A 22,625-nucleotide genomic window follows, 5' to 3' on the forward strand; every position below is an offset into this window, starting at 1 on the left:
TCCACGGGAATCCGATCGGACAAATGCGTATTGATCTAATTTCTCAAAGTATTGATCTAATTTCTTTGAGAATAGGTAAACATGTGTCTTTTTAATACAAACAAGCAATAGAATAATCAATGTTATTCGCAAACTCTGCTATTCAAAATCTTTACATGAGCTGAATAGACGCTGAATAGACTAAACGAAACCAACAACACGGGTTTCAATTTATTTAACATAGCCTCACAAACAAAACACCATGTTGAATCTAGAAAAAGAATGTTGAGACCAATATACAATATATAACCAATATGTATTAAGAACAAGCATCATTCTCTTACAACAAAAATGATAATTTTAAAAGTTATGAAGAATGCCAGCATATAAAGCCTATAGTCCACTGAGCTACGTCTTTTGTAAATGAATTCATATCCAACACACTTACAAATGGTGTTGCTTACATAAATACTAACAGATGCGACAGTGTGGTTTAGAAAACGGAATCAAGTGTTCATCTCGACTTTTATACCTTGAGTATATGATCTATGGGAGCTCTGAAGTAGAGAATAAAATTGCTATTTGCATACCAACTGATGAAATTTTAAGATTACGTCGATCTTTCAAAACCACCTCCCACCTGCATATGTAACCACTCTGGTGATGAACCCCGGCTGTACTCTCTTGTAGCTTGTGAAGCAAATGGTATGGGGGTTGCGTCATATGTTTGCTGATCAAACTGAAACACAAGTTAATGTCTCATAAGAATGCAGATAGATTTAGCTTAAAAGGTGAAGACTTAATTACACTATTAGACCCTCTAACTTAGGCTATGCGCATTTTGGTCACTAAAATATTTTGGAGTGACTTTAGTCCTCGGTCTTTTAATGGAAAAAACTAAAAGCTTTTCTGTGTTGTTGATTTCTTTTTCACTTAAAATGCACTTTCTGTAAGCATAACAAGGTTTGAAAGATTTATAACAAGTGCAGTTATAACTCACCAATGAAAGTGATATAAATAAAGCGGATAAAATTAAATTTCAAGTTATTTGGATTTTACAAATATAGAATTCAATGTCAAAATGTAAGGATGATGTTAAATACTTACAGCTTTAGGAGGAAACATTTCAGGTGTCAATCTTGAATTTACTGCTTCCAGCTTCATCGACAAAAACTGTGATGTAAATAAAAATTACAAGACTCAGAAGTAAACCGTAAAGCATTATATTTTTATAATAAAGAGTGACAACATCAGATAAATAATTCACACCTCTACTTGGTGATGAAGCGATTGGATATAATTTATTATCTCATCAAGGACCAATGCTTTCCCAATAACCTGCATAAAAAAACAAATCAACCAGCCATAAGGAATATAAGATATTGTCAAAGTAATCTTATTAGAGATTTACAAACACAAATATTCACGGATGATTTTGTTCTTTTTTTTCCATATGAAAAGTAACACCTTTTATTCTTCTTCCTTTATGCTTATTTTTGTGTTATAGTTATACACCTAAAAATGTGGTGAGAGCAAAGACAAAATTCCACAGTCAGTAAGATAACCATACCTTGTTGCAACCAGGGACTAAATCCTGAAGAGTTTTCATCCTTTCACTAATCTTTTCTCTTCTAGCCTGTCAGTGTCCACCGGCGTTTCATTAGAAAACTAAGTCAATAACTCCAATTGCATAATATCCAATAATTCAATATTTCCTTTCATTTCCATAACAGTTTCATTTTCCTAACCCAACTTTTTAAGGGAATTTTCAAATAGCATGACATGTCCTATAGTTGAGTCAGTGTGCCAGCCTCTAAATTACAACCATCCCAGTTAAGAAAAAGATCCTTAGAAATAAATACACAAAAGTTACCTAAAACTAAAACAACTATAGAACAAATACTCTTTTTTTTATCTCGATTATAAACAAAAAAAAAATACCTACCTCATAATGATTAAGAAATTTAGTTAACTGCAATTAATATTCTTGATCTCAAAAAAAATATGTACATTCTCAAAACTGCCTTTTATGAGAATAAAAGTCTTTCTAATGTAACATTTATATTAGTTTAGGATGTGTTTAGAAATGATATCAATAAATATAATGAAAGTATTTAAATTTGCTTATATTCAAGACTATCAAATATGAGTATTTTTGTATTTATATTCAAATTTGGTCCTTGAAGTTCTCACTTTTTGACAAATTCAGCCTATTGAATCCAAGCTGTCAAGTTTACAAAATAAAAAGAAGAAAGCAACACAAGCAAGCAGTATTTTCCAGGATCAAATTCTATAATCTATTCTTATCAATACATACCACAACAACAACCAAGTCTTATCCTACTAAATGGGGTCAGCTACATGAATCAACTTCCGCCGTAATGTTCTATCCAAAACACTCTATATCGAGATATATTCTTATCAATACATACAATAATAACAAAATTAAAAGGGGCAGTTAGTGAGAATGAGAAAGTAGAAAAATACTCTTTCAGCAAGGCTGTGGCTATCAGTAGCTTGACCTCTTCTAGCTCGAACATGAATATAATCTTGCTTAGGATGTGGCTCATCCGTAGTTTTTTCCGCATGCTTTCCTGAACTGATGTCTTCTCCTACTACTTCCTCATCTTTACTGTCACCCGATGTCTTAATCCTTTTTCCATCATCACCATTCTGCACAAACCCAAATTCACCACCTCAACTCCAAAAACAAAACTTGAATTTCATTCCAACCAGAATAAAATAATTTTTTCAGCAATTTGCAAGAAACCTATCCATTTTTCATATTATAATACTGAATTGCACATTAGCTTTTTGTTTCTCTTAACCCTTAAATTTCAAGGAAAATCAAGTCTGGTAATTCGAAGTTCAATCGGAAAGCAAATAAAGCAAAAATGCTACATCTTACAGTAATCAATTAGACTTAAACCGAATTGTTTAGAATGAGAAATTACCACGTCGTTGCTGGTGGAAACGCCTTTAACAGAATCCTCCTCCGTGTGGCGCCTTTTCCGGCCATGGTTCAGAAGTGTCAGGTCAGGACCTAGGAATTGTCTAGCGGGAACTTCCGCTGCGAAAGCATGGTCGAAGTGCGGTGTTGTGGAGGGTGGGAACTGCCAGATCTCCGGTGGGTGAAACGACAGCGTGTTGGGAGCAGCGTTGATTATTGGCGCTGGATCCATGGAAATTCCAAATATATCCCTGTAGGTTTAAGAGCGAGGGAAGAATGGGATAATAAAATAAAGCATTCGAATTGAATAGTGATATGGTTGGGAGAGTATAGTAGTGTTGATAATTTTCTGTCTTTATTGTTGCTGTTTTAGACACAACTACTTTGGGAGTCAAATACAAGTCACTTCCATAGTCCCACCACTCTCTTCCATTCCTTACACTTACATCTTATGTGAAATAACAAATAATATTATTTAATGAAATATATTTACAAGGTGAGACTTAGGTTACTTCATAAAATATGGATAATTTATCATTTCACATATATTCGATCAAATCAAATAATGATATAGGTATAATAAAAAACATCAAACTCAACTATTTAATATCGTTTTATTAATTCACACACACAATTATGTTTATTAACTCACACACACGACTATTTAATTTCATTTTATTAACTAAGAGAAAAGTTTTGAATATTTTACGAAAATAATCTAATTTTTTAAGGAAATTCCCAAAATAACGCTGGTTTCAAAAAAATTCTCAAAGTACTTCACTTTTAGGAGGAGACGTCAATTCAATTGGCGATTCCTCTTAAAAATTGAATGGAGGTGTCAATTGGATTGGTTAGGACACATGTCATAGCCAATCCAATTGGCGTCCATGTATATCAGTTGAGAGGAGACGCCAATTGGATTGACGCCTCAGTGTAAAATGCATTATTTTTTGCTAAATGGTCTACGTGATACATAATTTTGAAATATGACCAATTGATATTAATAAAATTTTCCGTTTACATAAAAAAGCCTAATGGTGATGACCGGGATCACCTAACCAACCTCCAATCCCACATCCCCTAACTACCCTAGTCCGTGGGCCTAACCCACGTTGATGATTCACTACCGGTGTTTGAGCATCTGAGGGGCCAGGAGCGTCACTACCAACTACAGGAGATGGCCTATTGAGATAGTCAGACAAATCGGCATAGTCTTCAGTATGTATCGAGGGTGTACCGCCGTAGCTGAGTTCATGACCCATGTCAGAGTAGTTGGGTTGTGTTTGACTCATTGGTGGGCGACCGAGACGGTTGAAGGGAGACATGGGTGTGAATGATGCGTCGAGGAAATGTTGGAAAGATTGTTGGGGTGTTTGGTAGAGATAGGGTTGTTGGAGGTTTTAGTTTTGTGGGGTTTGGGCTTCTTGGCTATGGTAGAAGGAGGGGCGGTTGGTGTTGAATGGTCGTTGGGTGTTCTGGATAAGGTGGCTTTGGTAGGGTGATGTGTTGGGTGCGGAGCGATGTTGGGTCTCAGGTTGATGATCAATTTGTTGGTGGTGGTATGAGGTATGCTCTTGGTATTGGGGTTGGGTGTATGGCATGTTTTGGTTGTATGTTTGTGTGTTGGTGGAACAGAAAGTTTGACGGATAGGGGGTTATGTGTATCCGGTCTGACAATGTTGTTAGGGGTTAGATGTTGAGGTGTCTGGTGTGTAAGTTTGTTGGCGTGGGTCGTACAGGTACATATCCTCTGCGATAAACTGAAAACCAACCGATCTGTACCAAGCCATATAAGTACGACTTGGTTTTTCTTCATTTGGCATGACTGCGTCAGTTAAGACATGGTCATGGCGGTGCTTCCATTTGCGAAATAATGAGGTTATTATCCTTACGTCTGTCGGTCGAAGATGATCCAACAGATTGCGATAATGAGTAATACAGTGTCTAGGATATTTGTTATAACTCATACCACGTGCAGACCATCTGCACCAAAAAGGTAAAAATATTAGTTAGAGATAATAATCTTTAAAGAAGTAAGTAAATATATAGCAATTTAAACAACTTACTTTTGTGCATACGGGAATGTGAAAGGGTTGTTGTTGACGGGTGCTAGGGACGGTAGTCTTGACCAACCTCATGCTTGGAGCAAAATAGTTTTCATCTGCACAATGTCATCTTCACCAAAATACAGTCTCAACTAGGGGTGTTCGTGGTTTATGAACTGCACTGAACCAAACCACATTTATAGTTCAGTTCAGTTTATAATAACCATTTTTAAAAAAATGCAGTTAATTGGTAAAATGGTTTCAATTCAGTTTAAAACTAGTTTATAATCGGTTTGTATTTATAAACTAGTTTATAATCAGTTTGCAATTATAAACCAATTTTATAATTTAAACTCTTTTAAAATCAATTTTTTTAATTTCATCAAAAATAATTAATTTTAAAAAATTATTTGAAAATATTTATTTTTAAAAAAAAATATTTATTTATAAAAATTAGTTAAATTTTTTATTTTTTTGAACAAAAATCTGAATAGATAATTCTAAAATTTCATGCAATTTTATTTTTAAATTTTAATTTTAATTTTTCGGGGGAAAAAATCTAGAATAAAATTTTTTCGAATTTTATTTTCGGAAAAATAAAAAAAAAATTATTTTATTTTTATATTTCAAAAATTTTGGGGAAAAATTTCACTACAAAAATTATTTTATTCTGAAATTTTTATTTTTCAAAAAAAATATTTTTTCAAATTTTTTTTATTTCAAAAAACAATAATTTTTTATTTTTCTGAAAATATATATTTTTTATTTCAAATTAAATTAGATTTTTTTAATGAATAAAAAAAATTCAAAAAAAAATATTTTTTATTTTATGGAATACAAAATATTTTATTTTCAGATTTTTTTCTAAAAAAACTATATTTTTTATAATTTTATTTTTAATTTTCAATAAAATATTTTTTACTTTTCATAATTATAAATATTTTTAATTTCCATTTTTTTTCACTCTCAATAATTCTTCTTTTTTTTATTAAAAAAAATTATAACTAAAGCAGTTTATAAAAGAAAAGTGGTTATGAACCGGTTTTAAACTGAATTATAATTGATTAATTTAAATGGTTCAGTTCATTAACCATTCAAATGGTTTAGTTATTTTATGGTGCAATGCAACTCAGTTTAGTCATATAGTTTGGTTAACAATATTTTTGCACACCCCTAGTTTACGGGTTTTGCACATAGATTAAGGAATGTAATAATTTTATAAAACATTGAATGTTTACTAAATTAACCTTATTAACATGTTGAAAGTAGTGTACAAAGTAATAATTAAAGGACACAATTGGAAAATAGCAATCATTTCTAAATTGAAAAGTGAGAATGACATTCTTTTGAAATAAATAAAAAGAAAACGATATTCATTGTGAAACGGTGAGAGTAATAGATACAAGAAAAATTCTATTGTATGTGCCTAGTGTTTCTTTCTCATTCTCTACTTCCATCGCATCATTTTCATACAAGTATTACTTACACCTCTCTCTCTCTCTCTCTCTCTCTCTCATTTTATATTAAAAAGTTATCAAACAGAGAAAAACGTGAAAGAATATAGCTAATATATTCTCAAAATTTGGATAAAATTTTGTTTTAGTTGTGAATTGTTTAAGACTCTTTGTGGTACAAGAAAATTAGCAGGTTGTAGCATTAAGGATTGGAAAATATGAGTTCTAAGTTCACGACAAGAAATGTTGTCTATAGCTAGGGGCTTTTTGCGTGGAGTTAAACACCTCACTAAAAAAGATGTCTTGCCAGAGGTAACCCCTCGCAAAAGAGAAAAAAAAACAATATTACGAGGGGTTTCCCCTCGCAATAGAGAAAAAATAATAAATAAAATAATAACAAGTGTATGAGAGGCCACCCCTCGCAACATTTTAGGAGGGAAAAAGTATCATTCAAATTTTTGGAGCGGTCAAAAGTTGTTGGTGGCCAGAACATGTTTTCCATTTTGTGATGGGATACCCTCAGCAAAATTTGTCCGTGAGGGTAGCGAGGGGTGTCCCCTGGCAAAAAGTTTGCATTTTCCAATAAAAGTATAAAGTTGGTGTGTGTGCAGTAATGAGAATCTGACTGTTGAGTTTAGCGAGGGGTGACCCCTGGTTAAAAACTAACCCTTAAAAAATAGAAAGTTGGTATGTGCAGTAATTGTGAATTATTGCAACATATTTATTTGAGTTTAAGGAGGGGTGACCCATGACAAACAATTAACGCTTTTCAAAAAAATCAGAAAGTTGGTGTCTGCGGTAAATGTGAATTATTGCAACAGATTTATTTTTCGATTTATATTTAAAAAAATCAGATTTTTCTCATTTCATTCTACTCTCATTTCCCTCGACCTTTATTTCTTCTCTCCACCATTAACCAAAACAGAGTAAGCAAAGCATTTCTACAATTTTCAAGTTCAAGCAAGCTTCATTCCAAGCCTTCAATCAAAACGGAAAACACACACAAATTAAAAGAAAATCTTCTGTTTGGTTCATCAACTTTCAAGGTACACATTTATTTTTAATTGTTTTTAGGAAATTTTGTATAAGTTAATGTTTTAAAAACCGGACCAGAGATCGAACTGGTGACGCTTACGATTTTAGGTTCAACTAGTTCAACCGGTTAAACTTACGGTCGAACCGTTTATTAAATAAACTAATAATATAAAAATAAATTTCATAAATATGTCACACATAATCATATGTTCATAACTTAGTAAAATAAATATTTCAAAAATTCATTACAAATTTAATACAACAATATCGATAATACATATAATAACATAACATAGTCTTACACTTCATTTTAACGTTCATTTAAGAACAACTTGATCAAATTAAAGAATTACAATAAACTAAGTAAACTAATTCAAACCAAAATTAAAATAACAGAATATAATAACTAAAATAAAGTTCAAATAATTAAGTATTCATAAATTAAATAAGATAAAATATCAAAAATAAATAATATAATATACTTCATTAAACAACAAAAAAAAACGAATTTTAATTGAACTATGACAAATAAATCTTAATTGACAACAACAAACAATATTGACTTGAACGACAATCAATATTGAGTTGGATATCGTGACTATGTTTGAAAGAGACGCCGTGATGATGATTGAGTGTGGTTGAAAGAAAAATTATAATGGAGTGACAAAATTTAGAAGTTTGTATGGTTGTAAAACAATACGGATTTTTTTTTGTGATTGGAAATGTTTGTTAAGTTTTGATATTGATATATTAAAATTTATAAAAAAAATTAAAAAATGGTCAATTTGATAAAAAAAAATTGAACCGAGCGATTTTACGAAATCGGCTCCAGTTCTTTGGTTCGAATTGTTTTGAGCGGTTCAATCCGATTTTTCCGGTTTTACTCCGGTTTTGACCCACTAGCGGTTTTGAAAGGTTGACTCAACTAGATTCATCTCCGTTTCCCGATCCAACCGGTTGAACCGACCGACTGGGTCCGATTTTTAAAACATTGGTATAAGTGCATGATAAACATGTTAAGTTTTATTGTTTTTGGAAGAATTTGTATTGTGTCGTCAATGTGTTGTTTATAATATGTGGATTAAATATATATTCATGGAAAAAAAAAAGGAATTTGAAGTATTTATTTATATATAGAAAAATTTAAGAAAAATAATATTTATATTATTACATAATAATTTTGGTATATATATTTATGTTGTTAATTTCGTATAAATATAGACCTACATATTTAAATATATATTTTTATTAATAAAATATTTTGATACTATATTGCAAGAACACATTCTTCAAATTAAAGATAAAGAAATTCATAATCATTACCTTGGACATATGTGTTCACAGATGTTTTTTGCGAACAATCACGAGTTTGAAAGTATTTGAGATTAACTCGAAAAATCTCGGGAGCAACTTTGTGCAAACACGTTTACAAGAAAATATGTGTATGACGTGACTACGAATGTCTGTGTGCAGACAGTGTAAAGGCGAATGTCGCATCTCGAAAAATATGATTCCTCGCGATGGTCGCGGAAAAAATTTACGTTCGAACAGAGTCACCATCGAACTTTATTTATCCCAATGAAGGGATAGGAAAATATCGATAAAACCTTTAAGAAATGGAATAATGGTCATCACAACCATATTCGGGTTCGGGAGTGGATTACGTAAGGGGAAGGTATTAGCACCCCTTACGTCCGTTGTACTCAACGGGAACCATTTAGTTCTAATGTGTGTTTCGTGTGTTAATTTATGTTTGTTTGTTACCTTTGGGTTATAAAGTATTAAAAATAGAAATGGACGAGAACCTCAAAAAGGGAAAGGGGAGGTTTTTTATTAGTGTGCTCGCGAAGATACAACAATCTCCTGCCTACGTATCCTTATGGTGTAATAAGGAAATCAGAGCATTCGTAGTTCGGGGAACTACGGTTGGTTGGTGTTTTTTAATGAAAAACTGTTTAGATCGCATCCTAAAGGCTAAACGTTGGCTTGTCTCCTCTCGGCGGAGGCTTAAGCACTAGTTTGTTGTGCGCATTAGAAAGGATTAAATGGTGTTCTTTTTGAAAAGATTTTGATCACACAGAGGTGACACGTTGGATTAATATGTTGGATGTTTTGATTGGTTGAGATGTTTTTGGTTGGATGACGATTACTCGGATAATCGAGTAAGGCAACTCGTATCCTAATAGTCGGGAAAAGGAGTAGAAGACTCTATACCACTTTCTTTTTCATCCTTAATTATAGAAAGGATTTGATAATAATTAAAGTGTTTTGAACGGATGAGGAATACTCGGATAATCGAGTAAGACAACTCGTATACTAATAATCGGGAAGAGGAATAGAAGACTCTAGACCGCTTTCTGTTTCATCTGAATAATTTACGAAAATAAGTTTGCATATGGTTGATGTATTTTAGCATGAACGACAAATACTCGAATGACTGAGTTAGACAACTCATATCCAAGCCTTTGAGAAGGGGAATTGAAAGCTCAAAACCATCTCCTTTTTCGTATAGCTTGTTAAGAAAATGATTTGATTAAGTTGTATGTTTGGCGGAAAAATGACAATTGTTCGACTGACCGAGTAAGAAAACTCGTATTCGTCCAATTGAGGAGTGAAGTTGAAAACTCAAAGTCAACTCCTTTTTCATTCAACTTATTGTAAAAAATGTTTTGATTTAATCGGGGTATTTCAATTGAGTTTGAGAGAAAACACTCGACCTTGGATCGAGGTTTTAGATTTGTGTTTTGAATGAAGTAAATTTATTTAGTGTATTGCTCTTCTACTCGATAAAAATCGAATAGGTCTCATTGTAAGAAAGCCCAAGAGTAAGCTATGTGAGGTTGATGGCGATGCTTTAAAAGCGATCGACTTACAAGGGTGTTTTGAATTGATTTGGAAAATGCGCACTCGATATTGACCGAGGTTTGTATTTACATGTGCATATGAGTTGAATTATGAAAATGGTCTCGAAATGAGATTGCTTATGAATTTTAGCTTATGCAACGCGAATGCAAAAATAACCAACAAGAAAATAAAGAGTCTCATTGTAAGGTAGCCCAAGAGAAAGCCTTTTGTGTGCAAAAGTGACTTATGTTAAACAAAGGATAATGGTCTTACAAACATGTCCCTCTAAGGTGGTGCCATGATGCCATTCTTACAATATGCATGTAAGTTACAGATGAAAATCCAAGTGTTTACAAAATATCACAAAGAGTAAAAGAAGACTTCCAAGCAAAGGTCCTAAGATGAAATCCTCTAAGTCCAAGTTGATTAAGAGTGGAGTGAATATTTTTGGTCTTTATCATTTTATCATGTTTTTGTTATTTTTAATGTATGATGATAATAAAATAAATAACAAGTAAATAAACATGCATGATAAGTTTGTACAATGATGATGATGATGAGTACTTGAATATAAATTACAAGGTAATAACATAAAAGTAAATCACAAGATAAAGAATGGTAATATCACAATAATAATGGTTAGTGAATGTAAATGAACAATAGAATAAATTGCAAGGAAGTAAAGTGCAATAATGTAAATGTTGGAAGTTAGTAGTTAATGGTTAGTAACAATAAAGGTCGTTCATGACTTATCCTTTATTATTTCCAGCAGGGGTCGTTGGCCCACGTGCCGCCTCAATTATCATTTTCCCTATTTCTGCCGATGCTGACAGGCATGAAAGTTTCTGTTATCTAGACCGAAGTGGAATTCAGGCCAATTTTTCGGTATTCAGACTGAAGTGGCATTCAGGCCAGTTTTCCGGTATTCAGACCAAAGTGGCATTCAGGCCAGTTTTTCGGGATTCAGACCGAAGTGGCATTCAGACCAGTTTTCCGATGTTCAGATCGAAGAAGTTTCCGACGTTCAGGTCGATGCAACTTGTGGCATTCAGGCCAGTTTCCCGGTATTCAGACCGAAGTGGCATTCAGGCCAGTTTTCCGATGTTCAGATCGAAGAAGTTTCCGACGTTCAGGTCGATGCAACTTGTGGCACTCAGGCCAATTTCCCGGTATTCAGATCGAAGTGACATTCAGGCCAGTTTTCCGGTATTCAGACTGATGTTTCATAATCTAGTATCTTCCGATGCTCAGATCGAAGTCATTTCCAGTATTCAGATTGATGAGTGGCATTCAGGCCATGGTTATTTCTGTGTTACCATTTATTTTGGTATTCGGGCTAACATTCTTTTTTCGGTGTTCAGACCGACTCTCATCGTACCAGACAGATTCTTTGTTGATGCTCAGATCAAGACTACCTCTTTGCCGATTCTGACAGGCATTGTTACTTTGTTCTTCATTTTTCACTTCAGGGTAAATTTTTGGGTTTTTTTTAGTATTCAATCCCTTGATACCTCGAAAGTGCGAAAGTCGTTGCTATCTTCCTTTCGGGTTTCCAGTTGATTGAATAAGGGCAGCTGTAATACCCCAAAATTTACCCTTCATTTTTCTTAGAAGCATGGGATTATGTTTCACACTTCATCAGCATCATATTAGGTCATACTCATTGCATACTGCATTAGTGACATGGAAATCAGGGTTTGATTGATCACTCCTTAACAGAAGGAGCCCACACAAAGCAAGATTGAGAATTGGACTTCATTTTCTAAATATACAAGTCTCAAGGGTCTCAGGAGGATCTAGGTATCTTATTGTGGTCCTCAGTTCATCAGTGAAGGATCCAGAGCTATCAGAGTGTTCATATGGATTTAATCAGAAACTAGGGTTTTCATGGCTACCTGCAACAGGCAATGTTTGTTTGGAAGTAGAGGGGCTCACCCATGTCATGATTAGAGAGGCATCTTGGCCTAGGAAGATTCACAATTATCTCAAAAAGATCCATTGGCAATCAGTGCAATCAGTTCCTGATCAATTTTGCCCTAAATTAGGGTTTGGTATAAAATCAGTTTATTTCTGATTCTTTGGGTGAAACTCTTTTCCATGGCCCTCCATATGTCCACAAGGGTCTACGTACAAAAAAATCAGCTTTTTATTTGAGTCAGAAGTGCTTCAATTGATCACTAGAATCGGGATCAGACAGTTTGGGAAAAGTCAACTGTGGGGCCAGAAAAGTCAACTCCTGACTTTTTGAGAGTGGAATCTCAAAATCCATGCCTAAGGGAGCCTACATGTGAAATTTTATCAAGGTTGAATCATGGATTCATCATTTAATCAGGAATTGGAAAAGTTACTTAATTTGGAAATGGTTGACTTTCCATTTAGGGCAAGTTTTCATGATTGTTGCACTCACTTTAAGCCTATTTTCCATCAAGATAAAAGCTCCATTTGAAATTTTCTCCAACATGAAAGTTGTTCCTATTGTTCCAAGCTTTCTAGAGATATAAAGTTTGCTCCATTTGGATCAAGATTGAGAAATTTATGCTTAGTCAAAGTGAGACATTTTTCTAGGACACTTAGAAAAATTTCTAAGTCCAAAAATCTTCAAAGTTTGTCAAGACTTCTTGGCCAGTTTTCTTGCATTTCAAGGCATCAATTTAAAATGTTTTCTTCACAACAATTATACCTTGCCATGTCCTCTTTCATATCCTTTTGGAATCATTTCATTTGGATCAATGGTTTGAGAGATGCATTCACTTAAAGTGGGCACCATGACATGATTTTCTAGGCATATTTTAGGCCAAACTGGCCCAACCATTTTTGCAGTTGTGAAACCTGAACTTGAGGCCATTTTTTCACCTTCTTCCATTCATCATTTCAACTTGTGCTCAACATGAAAGATGACATACTCCATGAGATCTTGCTACTGTTTGCATTATTTCATCATTTGATGACTTGATCATCAAGTTACATGGCCTCAAAGTCATCACTTTGAAATGAATTTCTTGCTTGCCAAGCCATGCTGCAAACCAGCCCATGTTTTGCTACCTCTTTTGGCCATGCATTGGATATTCATTCACTTAAGTTTGACCCAAAATAACACAAACCTCATGTGTCCATGCCTAATACACCTCACTTCACATTTTTATTCTCACGGACATCATTTATTTCAAAGCCCATTAGATTATTTGACCTACATATTTAAAAGATGCAAACCCTAAACCTAAGAGGCATTGGAATTTCGTGGCAAGCATTGCAAGGTCAGCCCCCATTCTCTCTCAACAAGCTCTTGAGTTAGGGTTCTTGAAACACAAATGAGGCATCATATTCTTCCATCATCTTCTTCTATCAAAGGGGCAGTGGACCTAACATCCACTAGGTAACTCTATTACTCCTCTTCCATGGCCATGTATGGATATATCCATGTTCATCATCATCATCATCATCACCATGCTCATCATTATTGTCATCATCATTGCCATGCTAATCATATGCTCATGTTGGTTTCATGCTTGTTTACAATGCCAATCACATGCTTGTGTTATTGTTATTAATTTGTGCTGCTGAATTTTTGCCCTAGCCCGTGCCCATGTTGTCACCTTGTTGACAACATTGCTCAATGATCAAGCCATCATTTTTACTAAAAAAAGTCACCATGTTAATCTAGACATTTCGTACTTGATATTTTGTCTTTATTTCATCTCATTTGGTGCCCTATAGTGGTTGTATTATCGATTGGAAGATTGGAAAAACTCACTGCACTTTCACGTGTTTCTACATGCATGGTGTTAGGGTTTATCTTCATGAGGAAGACGATGGCGTGTCACTTTGATAACCATTGGATCCAAGGCGCATCTTTTAATCCTGGCCGTGCATGCGTTTTTTGTCCTGTAGTGTTTTAATGAAAGTTGTCCAATTGATATCAGGTCACATGGTTTTTTTAAAATAAAACGTTATTTAGTTGTGTCACGCGCTGATTTAACTCGCTTGGACCTTGGGCCTTCCTCTGTCTGCTTTCCACACCCCCACTTCGCATGGCCCATGAGCGCCTATTTCATTTTCCAGCTCAATTAATTGCTAATGCACCCCTTCCATTTTCATGATCATTTTAATTCCCATTTTATTTTCTCTCTTGATTTTAATTACTTATAATATTTTCTTTGTTCATAAAAATACCCAAAAATATTTTCCACATTTCTTAATGTCTTATTTAGTTTTATTTAATTTTTATTTTCTGTATTTATTTAATATTAATATTTTATTTTAATTATTCTTTCCAAATGGTCCATTTTAGCACACATTTTTTTCTTGATTTTATTTTTATATCTTAAAATTATTTTTAGCTTTTGATTTTTGGGATGAAGGTTGACCACTGTCCCATGGTCAACCTGACCTTTTCTTGGAATTTTATCTCTCATTTTCAATTTATTTTGGATTTATTTTTGACCTAGTTTGGTTGGTTGACTTTTGTTTTGACCTCTATTTTGTTTCAATTAGTTTATGCACTAATTTTCATTATTTATAAAATCTTTTTGGGGGATGATGATGTCCTTACCCCACCTTAGTTAGTTTAATTTTTCATAATTTTCTTGATTAATTTGCTATTTATTTCATATTTTTTAAGTTGACTTGAATTTTCAGTTGACTTCTTTATGATCGATGTTTGACTTAGGGATTGCTTATGGAAATTGAAGAGATATTTTGATCCTCCCTTGTTCATCTCATATGCCATGTATTAGAGGCCTTTTATCTTGATTTTATTTGATCCTACCTCATTTCCTGATTTAATTATTTCAGTGGATCCTTTGTGTGCATCTTTTCATTTGTCTGACTCATCTATTGTTTGTTGTACTTGTTTCTTTCATCCATGCATGCCATTGCTTGATTGTTTAACATGTTCATATTTCCCATGCCTTATGTGGTGATTATTTATTTCATTCTTTGATTTCTTGGATTGGATTAACTGTTTATTTATCTGATCTGATTAATAAATGTTGCCTACTTGTATGATGTATGAGGCATATATTCTTATTGTTTAATTGCCATGGATCATCCCCATTCATAACAAATGTACCCCTCTCCCATGAAGTGTATAATATTTATTCTTTCATTCCCTATTCATCTGTTAATACAAGAATTAAAACGAACATCCGATAATCATTTCAAAACAAGATCAAAAGCTCGATCCAACGTCGAGTAATCATTTTCAAAACTTAACAGAACCAGCACGTATTCATCCATCCTCTTGTAAGTCGATTGCTTCATGCATCGCCATCTACCTGTAAGTCGATTTCCTCAGGCATCGCCATCTACCCTTATCCGTGGCTCCTCTCCTTGCTCCATCTGTCGACTCTTGTTCCGTTTAGGTAGCACCCATTAGGTAGAACCCTTTGTATGATAACATAGGTAGAATTCCCTTATTCTTTGCATGCTAACATTAGGTAGATGTTCCCCTCTGTAAGTCCTAAAACATAGGTCCACATTGCATGACAACTCTAGGGCAGAGCTTCCCCACTTTGAGACCTTCCGTGCGTCTCCTATCTTGTGGCATGTCAGTCCGTTCTATTGCAAAGAGGTAAATGCCTAAGACTCGATTCAGCGACCTGCGACACCTACTGCTAGGACGTTGAACACATTGCCCACTTTCCTTTGACACAGTTGGTGTCCTCCTTTGTAAGTCCATGTTCAGATGGCAATCCCTAGTTAGGCGAACTACGACAACTCTGATTCTCATGTTCAGATGAGATACGTAGGCACGAGATGCAATGTCTTGTCGAGTTTGACTGACGACTAAACAACTAATCCTTGCTTGCTTTCGCCCTTGCTGCGATTCTTTTCTCTCGCCCTCATTGAGATCGAGACCTTCCCTTTCTCTTGCCTAGTTGCAATCGAGACCCTTGTTCCCGTAGTTAGCTGAACTACGTTTTGCTCTGATTCTCATTCCAGATGAGATACGTAGGCATAAGACGCGATGTCTTAGCGAGCACACTTCTCTTTAACCCATAGGTAGCCGAGCTACGAAGACTCTGATTCTCATACTCAGATGAGATGCGTAGGCAGTGGATGCGACATCCTTGCGAGTCATTTTCATTTTCTTTTAACCTTCTTTTAGCAGATAGTACTTTAGATAAACATACACCCTTTAGACAAGAACAACAAGAGTGGACCCCGTAGAGTACTACGGATGCGTAGGGGTGCTAATACCTTCCCTTCGCATAATCGACTCCCGAACCCAAGATTTGGTTGCGAGACCTTGTCTTTTCCTTTCTTCAGGTTTTCTTCGATCGTTTCCTTTCCCTCCTTTGGGATAAATAACGAACGGTGGCGACTCTTCCGTTTTCTTTTTTTTCGCCGGTTGTTTTTTGCATTGCAACAATAGGCAATCTATCAATGCCTCAAAGTATCATGAATGATCTATTGATCAACCATTAATAGGTTTGAAACATTGAAGATTTAATCAACTCTAAACAACCATGTCATGATCCAATAGAACTCATCAACCAAATAAATGTAACAACAAGTCAACAATAAATATTAAATGATAACAAAAAAAATATAAAGAAAAATGGTTTCATCTATGTATCAAATGACCCAAACATGATTGAAATAGAGGCAGCCTATCAATGCCTCAAAGTATCATGAAGGATCTATTGATCAATCATTAATAGGTTTGAAACATTGAAGGTTTTATCCACTCTAAACAACCATAGCCATGACATAATAGATCTCATCAACCAAATAGATATGAAAACAAATCCACAATAAATAGCAAATGAAACAAAATACTAAGTTTGATTAAAGATAGTGGATAGAAGTAGAAAGAGCAAGAAATCCCAAAAAAAAAGATGTAAACCAAAGTTAATCATTTTTTACAAGCTTGAGTCTAAAACCTCTCAAAAAATCAAACAAGAATAAACAACCATTTTCAACACAAAAACAAAACCAAAAAGTTAACAAAGTTTAAGCTAAAATCATTACCGAAAAATGTCAAAAAATGGTAGGTTGAAGTGGTGTTGAGCTTGAATATAGAGCAAGGAGTTTGAGATGAAAGTGTTTATGGTGGAAGTATAGTGAATGAGCTGAGTTATGAGCGTTAGAGAGTAAGAAGTTTTGAAGAAAATATGAAAGTGGACAAAAAGTTGGTAGGGTGACTTTTCTAAGAGAGAAAGATTTTTTGTGTTGGCTTAGGTTTAGAGAGGTGAGTAAATGGTACTTGGACAGAGCTTTTGGGGGCTAGGAAGCATGAAAAATGAGGGGAAATAATACCTCTATTTATAGGGAAAGTTGGTGGAAAGAGGGGGTGATCAAAAAAACACATTGTGTAAAAAAACAGACCTATTGCAGCTGCCTGTGCAGGTATAATCGGTTACCCTAATTAGGGTGACCGGTTACCCAGTCAAAAATGGCCAAAAACTCAATTTTGGGTCTGTGTAACCGGTTACCCAAATTTATTATTATTTTTTTTTGAAATAATGAATGGTGTATGTGTAGTAGGGTCATGGATCAGATGAAAGTTGTATCGGGATAGGACAAAATTGGGGTATGACAGCTGCCCCTATTTAATTACCTTGAACCAGAAGGTGTGAACGACAACAGTCTTCGTACATTCATGGTGGAAGAAAATTAAATACAAAAGACCCGAATTTTGTCCTTTTGAAATGCAATGGAGAAATGCAGAAGGAAAATGCAATGGATTCCAAGTGCACCAAGGTAATAGGGGTAGAATTCCAAATCAATGCCAACCCTCGAGTCGACATTCAAACCTTGCAAAGGTCGTTATTGGTGTAAAGGCAAATGTGGGGCTAAAACTGAACATGCTTTCTAGCACCAAAAGGATGACAGTAGAGTTAATCGCCCCCCATCAAAGGTTGATAAAAATTCACCATGATTTCCAAGATCGTTATCACCGAAAAGATGATGGATAATCCAAGCTGCAAAGGTAGCCATCACTAAAAGGATGATGGTGAGATAAATAACCAAGCCGAGAGTATAATATCAAGACTACCGCCAAAAGGATTATAGTTAACTCATCAACTTCAAAGATCATCATCACCAAAAGGATGAAGGTAAGATCCGACAACAAAACTTGTTATCACCAAAAGGATGATAATAAGTCAAATAATTTTCAATGATCACCATCACCGAAAGAATGAAGGTATGATCAAGCAACGAAACTTGTTACCACCAAAAGGATGATAATAAGTCAAAATAATCACCATCACCAAAAGGATGAAGATAAGATAAAAAAAAACACAACCTATTACCACCAAAAGGATGATAATAAGTCAAATAAACTCAAACGATCACCATCACTAAAAGGATGAAGGTAAGATCGACAACATAACTTGTTACCACCAAAAGGATGATAATAAGTCAATAACCTTAAATATCACTGACACCAAAAGGATGACAGTAAGATCAAACAAACAGAGCTTGTTATCACCAAAAGGATGACAATAAGGACAAAACTTTAAAACTCGTTATCACCAAAAGGATGATAATAAGCCAAAACAAACTTAATGATAGCCATCACCAAAAGGGTGAGGGTAAGATGAAAAAAAAACCCGTTATCACCAAAAGGATGATAATGAGTCTATAACTCAAATGGTCAACGTCACCAAAAGGATGAAGGTAGGTTTAAACAACAAAACTCGTTACCACCAAAAAGGATGATAATAAGTTGATAACTTTTACTGATCACCGTCACCAAAAGGATGAGGGTAAGATCAAACAACAAAACTTGTTATCACCAAAAAGGATGATAATAAGTTGACAATCACCATCACCAAAAGGATGAAGGTACTACAAACAACAGGACTCGTTATCACCAAAAGGATGATAGTAAGTCAACAGTCACCATCACCGAAAGGATGGAGGTGAGACCATAACTTCGACACTCGTTACCACCAAAAAGATGATAATAAGTGATAATAACTTCAAATATTGCCGACACCAAAAGGATGACATTGGGATTGGACTTTCCTTAGGTCACAATCACCAAAAGGATGACAACTTAAACCAGATTCCATAATCACTATCACCAAAAGGATGGATATTTAAATTGAACTGGACGTCATCACCAAAAGGATGATGATTAGACATAACAACAGAGATTACCATCAGCGAGAGGATGATGGTTGAACCAAAATGACAATGATCCTCATCACCACAAGAATCGCCGACACCAAAAGGATGACAGTAGGTTGTAATAATTGCAGAGGTCACCATTCACTAAAAAGATGAAGGTCAGACCAAAACCTCAAGGATCGTCGACACCAAAAGGATGACGGTAAGATCAAACGACAACACTTGTTACCACCAAAAGGATGACAATAAGCTTTAATAATGAGGGGTCACCATTCACCAAAAGGATGAAGGTTGGACCAAAACTTTTGGCACCAAAAGGATGATAGTGAGAAAAATATTAGAAAAATAAGGCTACTGTCAAAGTTCAGTAAATCCGACTTGTCGGGTAGTATTGGAACATTACTGGGTAAGACTTGCTTGGAGTATCAACTACAAAAGGTTGCAGAACAAATATTCTCTGGGGAGATGTAGTTTCCATCAACAGAAGGTTACAGGAAACGACTCATTGAGGGACGCTCAACGCGAAACAAGATGGGTGTTTAAAAGAAACAATGTTTGACTTAGCTGAGGATAACGTCTTATCAACAAAAGGTTGAAAGATATGACTCAATGGGGAACGCCTGATAATAGGGTAGGAACTCACTTAGAAGAATTGACAGTGATTCAACTAAGGGTTGGCCTGGGTGCATACGACTAAACCCTGGTTCTTGATTTGTGCTATATGCATAAACGTCATGTATGCATTATGTATGCATGTGATGCATGTTTGAATGTGAAGAATGATTGGTTTGTTTGGGATTGGCCCCCCTTTCAAAGGCGATGTATTTTCTGGAACCCAATGTTGGTTGTATTCGATTTTGTCTGGGTGCCAGCAAGGTGGACTTTGGCTTTGGGGTAATTGTCGGTATAGATTGGACTTTTAATTAGTGACATGATTTGACTGCCCGACACTCAGTAGTTGATGATGTGATAAACACACAACGGGTGTGGGTGCTCTTGGTGCCCCAAGTTTGATTTCTTGCTGATACGTTGTGTCTTTGTCTTAGAGAAGATCTCGATTTCTTCTTCTGAGATGTTTGGCCAGCCTATAACTGAGCATATCGACGTGATCAACGCACAATGATTATGCCTTTGACGTGCCCCTAAGATTCTTGTCAAGATGTGATATTGTACCAGTATGAACTTTTGACATTTTTGTTGTGAATTCAAGTAGTTTCCAGCGTCTGACGTAGTCTGCTTGACTGACTTGGAGATACTGAGGGAATTCGCTCCTGCCCCATTATGTAGGGTGTTCAAAGGGATTACCATTGAAAGGAAACCTTATGAGTGATTATCTCATGATGTGGTCTGAGTTTGTTTTCTCCAATGTCCGACTCTTGCAATGATCCGTCCCTGATTAGCCTTTGAGAGACTTGCCTCAGACATACTGAGTATTGAAGTGTTTTTCCTCCCTGATTAACCGATGCTTGGAGATTTGTCTTATACCGACTACTTCCTAAGTCAACATAATCAATAGGATGCCATGCCCCTGATTCATAGAATGGTCTTGATTCGTGTCAGCACCAACGATCAAGTGCCTCTTGAATTGCCCCTTGTTGGAATTTTCTCGATGTCAAGTACTGACTGACAATTAAGAATTGTTATCCAAGAAATGGTGATTTTAATGCAATGGTTATGCGAGTTTTGAGAAAAACAATCATTCATTTTGGAAGTGTTGTGGTAATGTATGACGAGTGGACCATGTGTCCAAACGTGGTGTCGGTTTTAGCTAGTGTGTGAGTGATATAGTGAGAATAGAAGATTAGCCAATCTCTAGGAGTCAGTTTACACAACCTTGCTGTGGTATGCTTTCAAAATAAACCCTACTTCCGTTAGGTCTTTTGAGGGTTGTAACGTGGTTTGGTTCATGGTTATTGAAACAAAAGGATATAAGGCTCAAAATTTATTTCAACCCACCCCTTCTTCATGATGATCTCCAATCCTACGTTCGGTTAATTCAACACACATTTTCTTTTATGCGAGTACAACAATGTAAGATCTATTGAAATGGAAGTCATCCTATTTTGTTCTTCACGGGTATTGGTGACCCTTTGATTTGGGTATGGTGGTCACCGAATCTTGTTTTGTTTTGTTGAGAACTTTCATTGTCTCTTTTGATTTTTGTTTTGATCCTTAACTTTTGCATGGACCGCTTGTTGAAGCTCTAATCCATTAGGATTTCCCTAGTTTTTTTCCTAAGTCTCTTTTTAGGGTGTTGGACTTAGCGGGCTCTTTTTTTTTAGAATGTGGCTGCCAAGTCATTGGTCATTGAAGAACAACCGTCATAACTTTTTGATTTTTCAAGGTTCCTTCGACACTTTAGGATGTGTGCGAAGAATGGCATGTAGTTGATCCACATACTGGATATTTCATCTTGTGATTTGAATGCATAGTCAGATTTACTGAACACTACCCTGCCCCAGGTTTAATGTAAGGTTTTTTTTTAGATCCGAAAGAAACTCCTACTTCTAGGCTCGAAGTGGTTGACTAGAGATTAACTCCTTATCTCTCCAGTGTTTGGGATTTTGAAACAATGCATGTACATCATCAACAAGGTTTTATCCGAAAGCATACAATCAACAATTATGAGTATTTTGTTTTCGTCATCCTCTTTCCAACATTTACTAACAATAGTGTGATAAAGGGGGTGAAGTGGAGAAGCATGTGTCTGTGCTTTGCAAATAAATGATATGGGTGAATATGAAGGATTAATTCAAGACATGCATAATCATCCCATTAACAAGACCAAATAAAAATAAAAATGTTTAAAGCGTACAGTACTTAGACAAACAAGAACAAATTACAAGAATGCGAAATGGTAAAAATGGCATAATGATCACCTTCATTCAAATAAGCGGGTCTTCATCACTTGATTCACTGGAGAAACTGCTCTGCTTGTTCAGGCCGGTGGGAAGCTTTATCTTCACGCTTCACTATGATCCGCATGCGCCGGCATGGGATTTGTCGCGACATTTGGCCTAACTGGCGTGAAAGTAACTGCCTTACTGTCAATCAGGTCCTGGACTTTGTGTTTCAAATCCTTTCAATTCTCCACCGTGTGCCATGGGGCACCCATGTGATACTCGCAGTGAGCATTGGCGTCATAACCTGGTGGGTAAGGTGGAGTTACAGGTGTTAGCTCCTTCAAAACAATTGATCCATCCTTTAGCAGGTAGGGAAGGATCTTGCTATATGGTA

General features: G+C 35.3%; 1 protein-coding gene across 2 annotated transcripts; it reads right to left on the minus strand.

Annotated features, from left to right (window-relative positions):
• Window positions 1–276: 276 nt before the first annotated feature.
• LOC127119455 (transcription factor BHLH089) lies at window positions 277–3,361 on the minus strand. Of its 2 annotated transcripts, none has more exons than XM_051049686.1 (6): window positions 2,934–3,361; window positions 2,467–2,652; window positions 1,550–1,615; window positions 1,249–1,317; window positions 1,087–1,137; window positions 277–718 (listed from the first exon to the last, which is right to left on the minus strand). In XM_051049686.1, the coding sequence occupies exons 1-6, from the start codon at window positions 3,159–3,161 to the stop codon at window positions 590–592; spliced, it is 729 nt and encodes a 242-aa protein (XP_050905643.1). In that variant the 5' UTR covers window positions 3,162–3,361; the 3' UTR covers window positions 277–589. The 2 variants fall into 2 exon arrangements, with proteins under 2 accessions (XP_050905643.1, XP_050905642.1); XM_051049685.1 differs by having other exon boundaries at window positions 1,087–1,152.
• Window positions 3,362–22,625: the final 19,264 nt, after the last annotated feature.

This window comes from Lathyrus oleraceus, chromosome 2 (assembly GCF_024323335.1).
Source record: "Lathyrus oleraceus cultivar Zhongwan6 chromosome 2, CAAS_Psat_ZW6_1.0, whole genome shotgun sequence".
In the NCBI taxonomy this organism is placed as follows: Eukaryota; Viridiplantae; Streptophyta; class Magnoliopsida; order Fabales; family Fabaceae; genus Lathyrus; species Lathyrus oleraceus.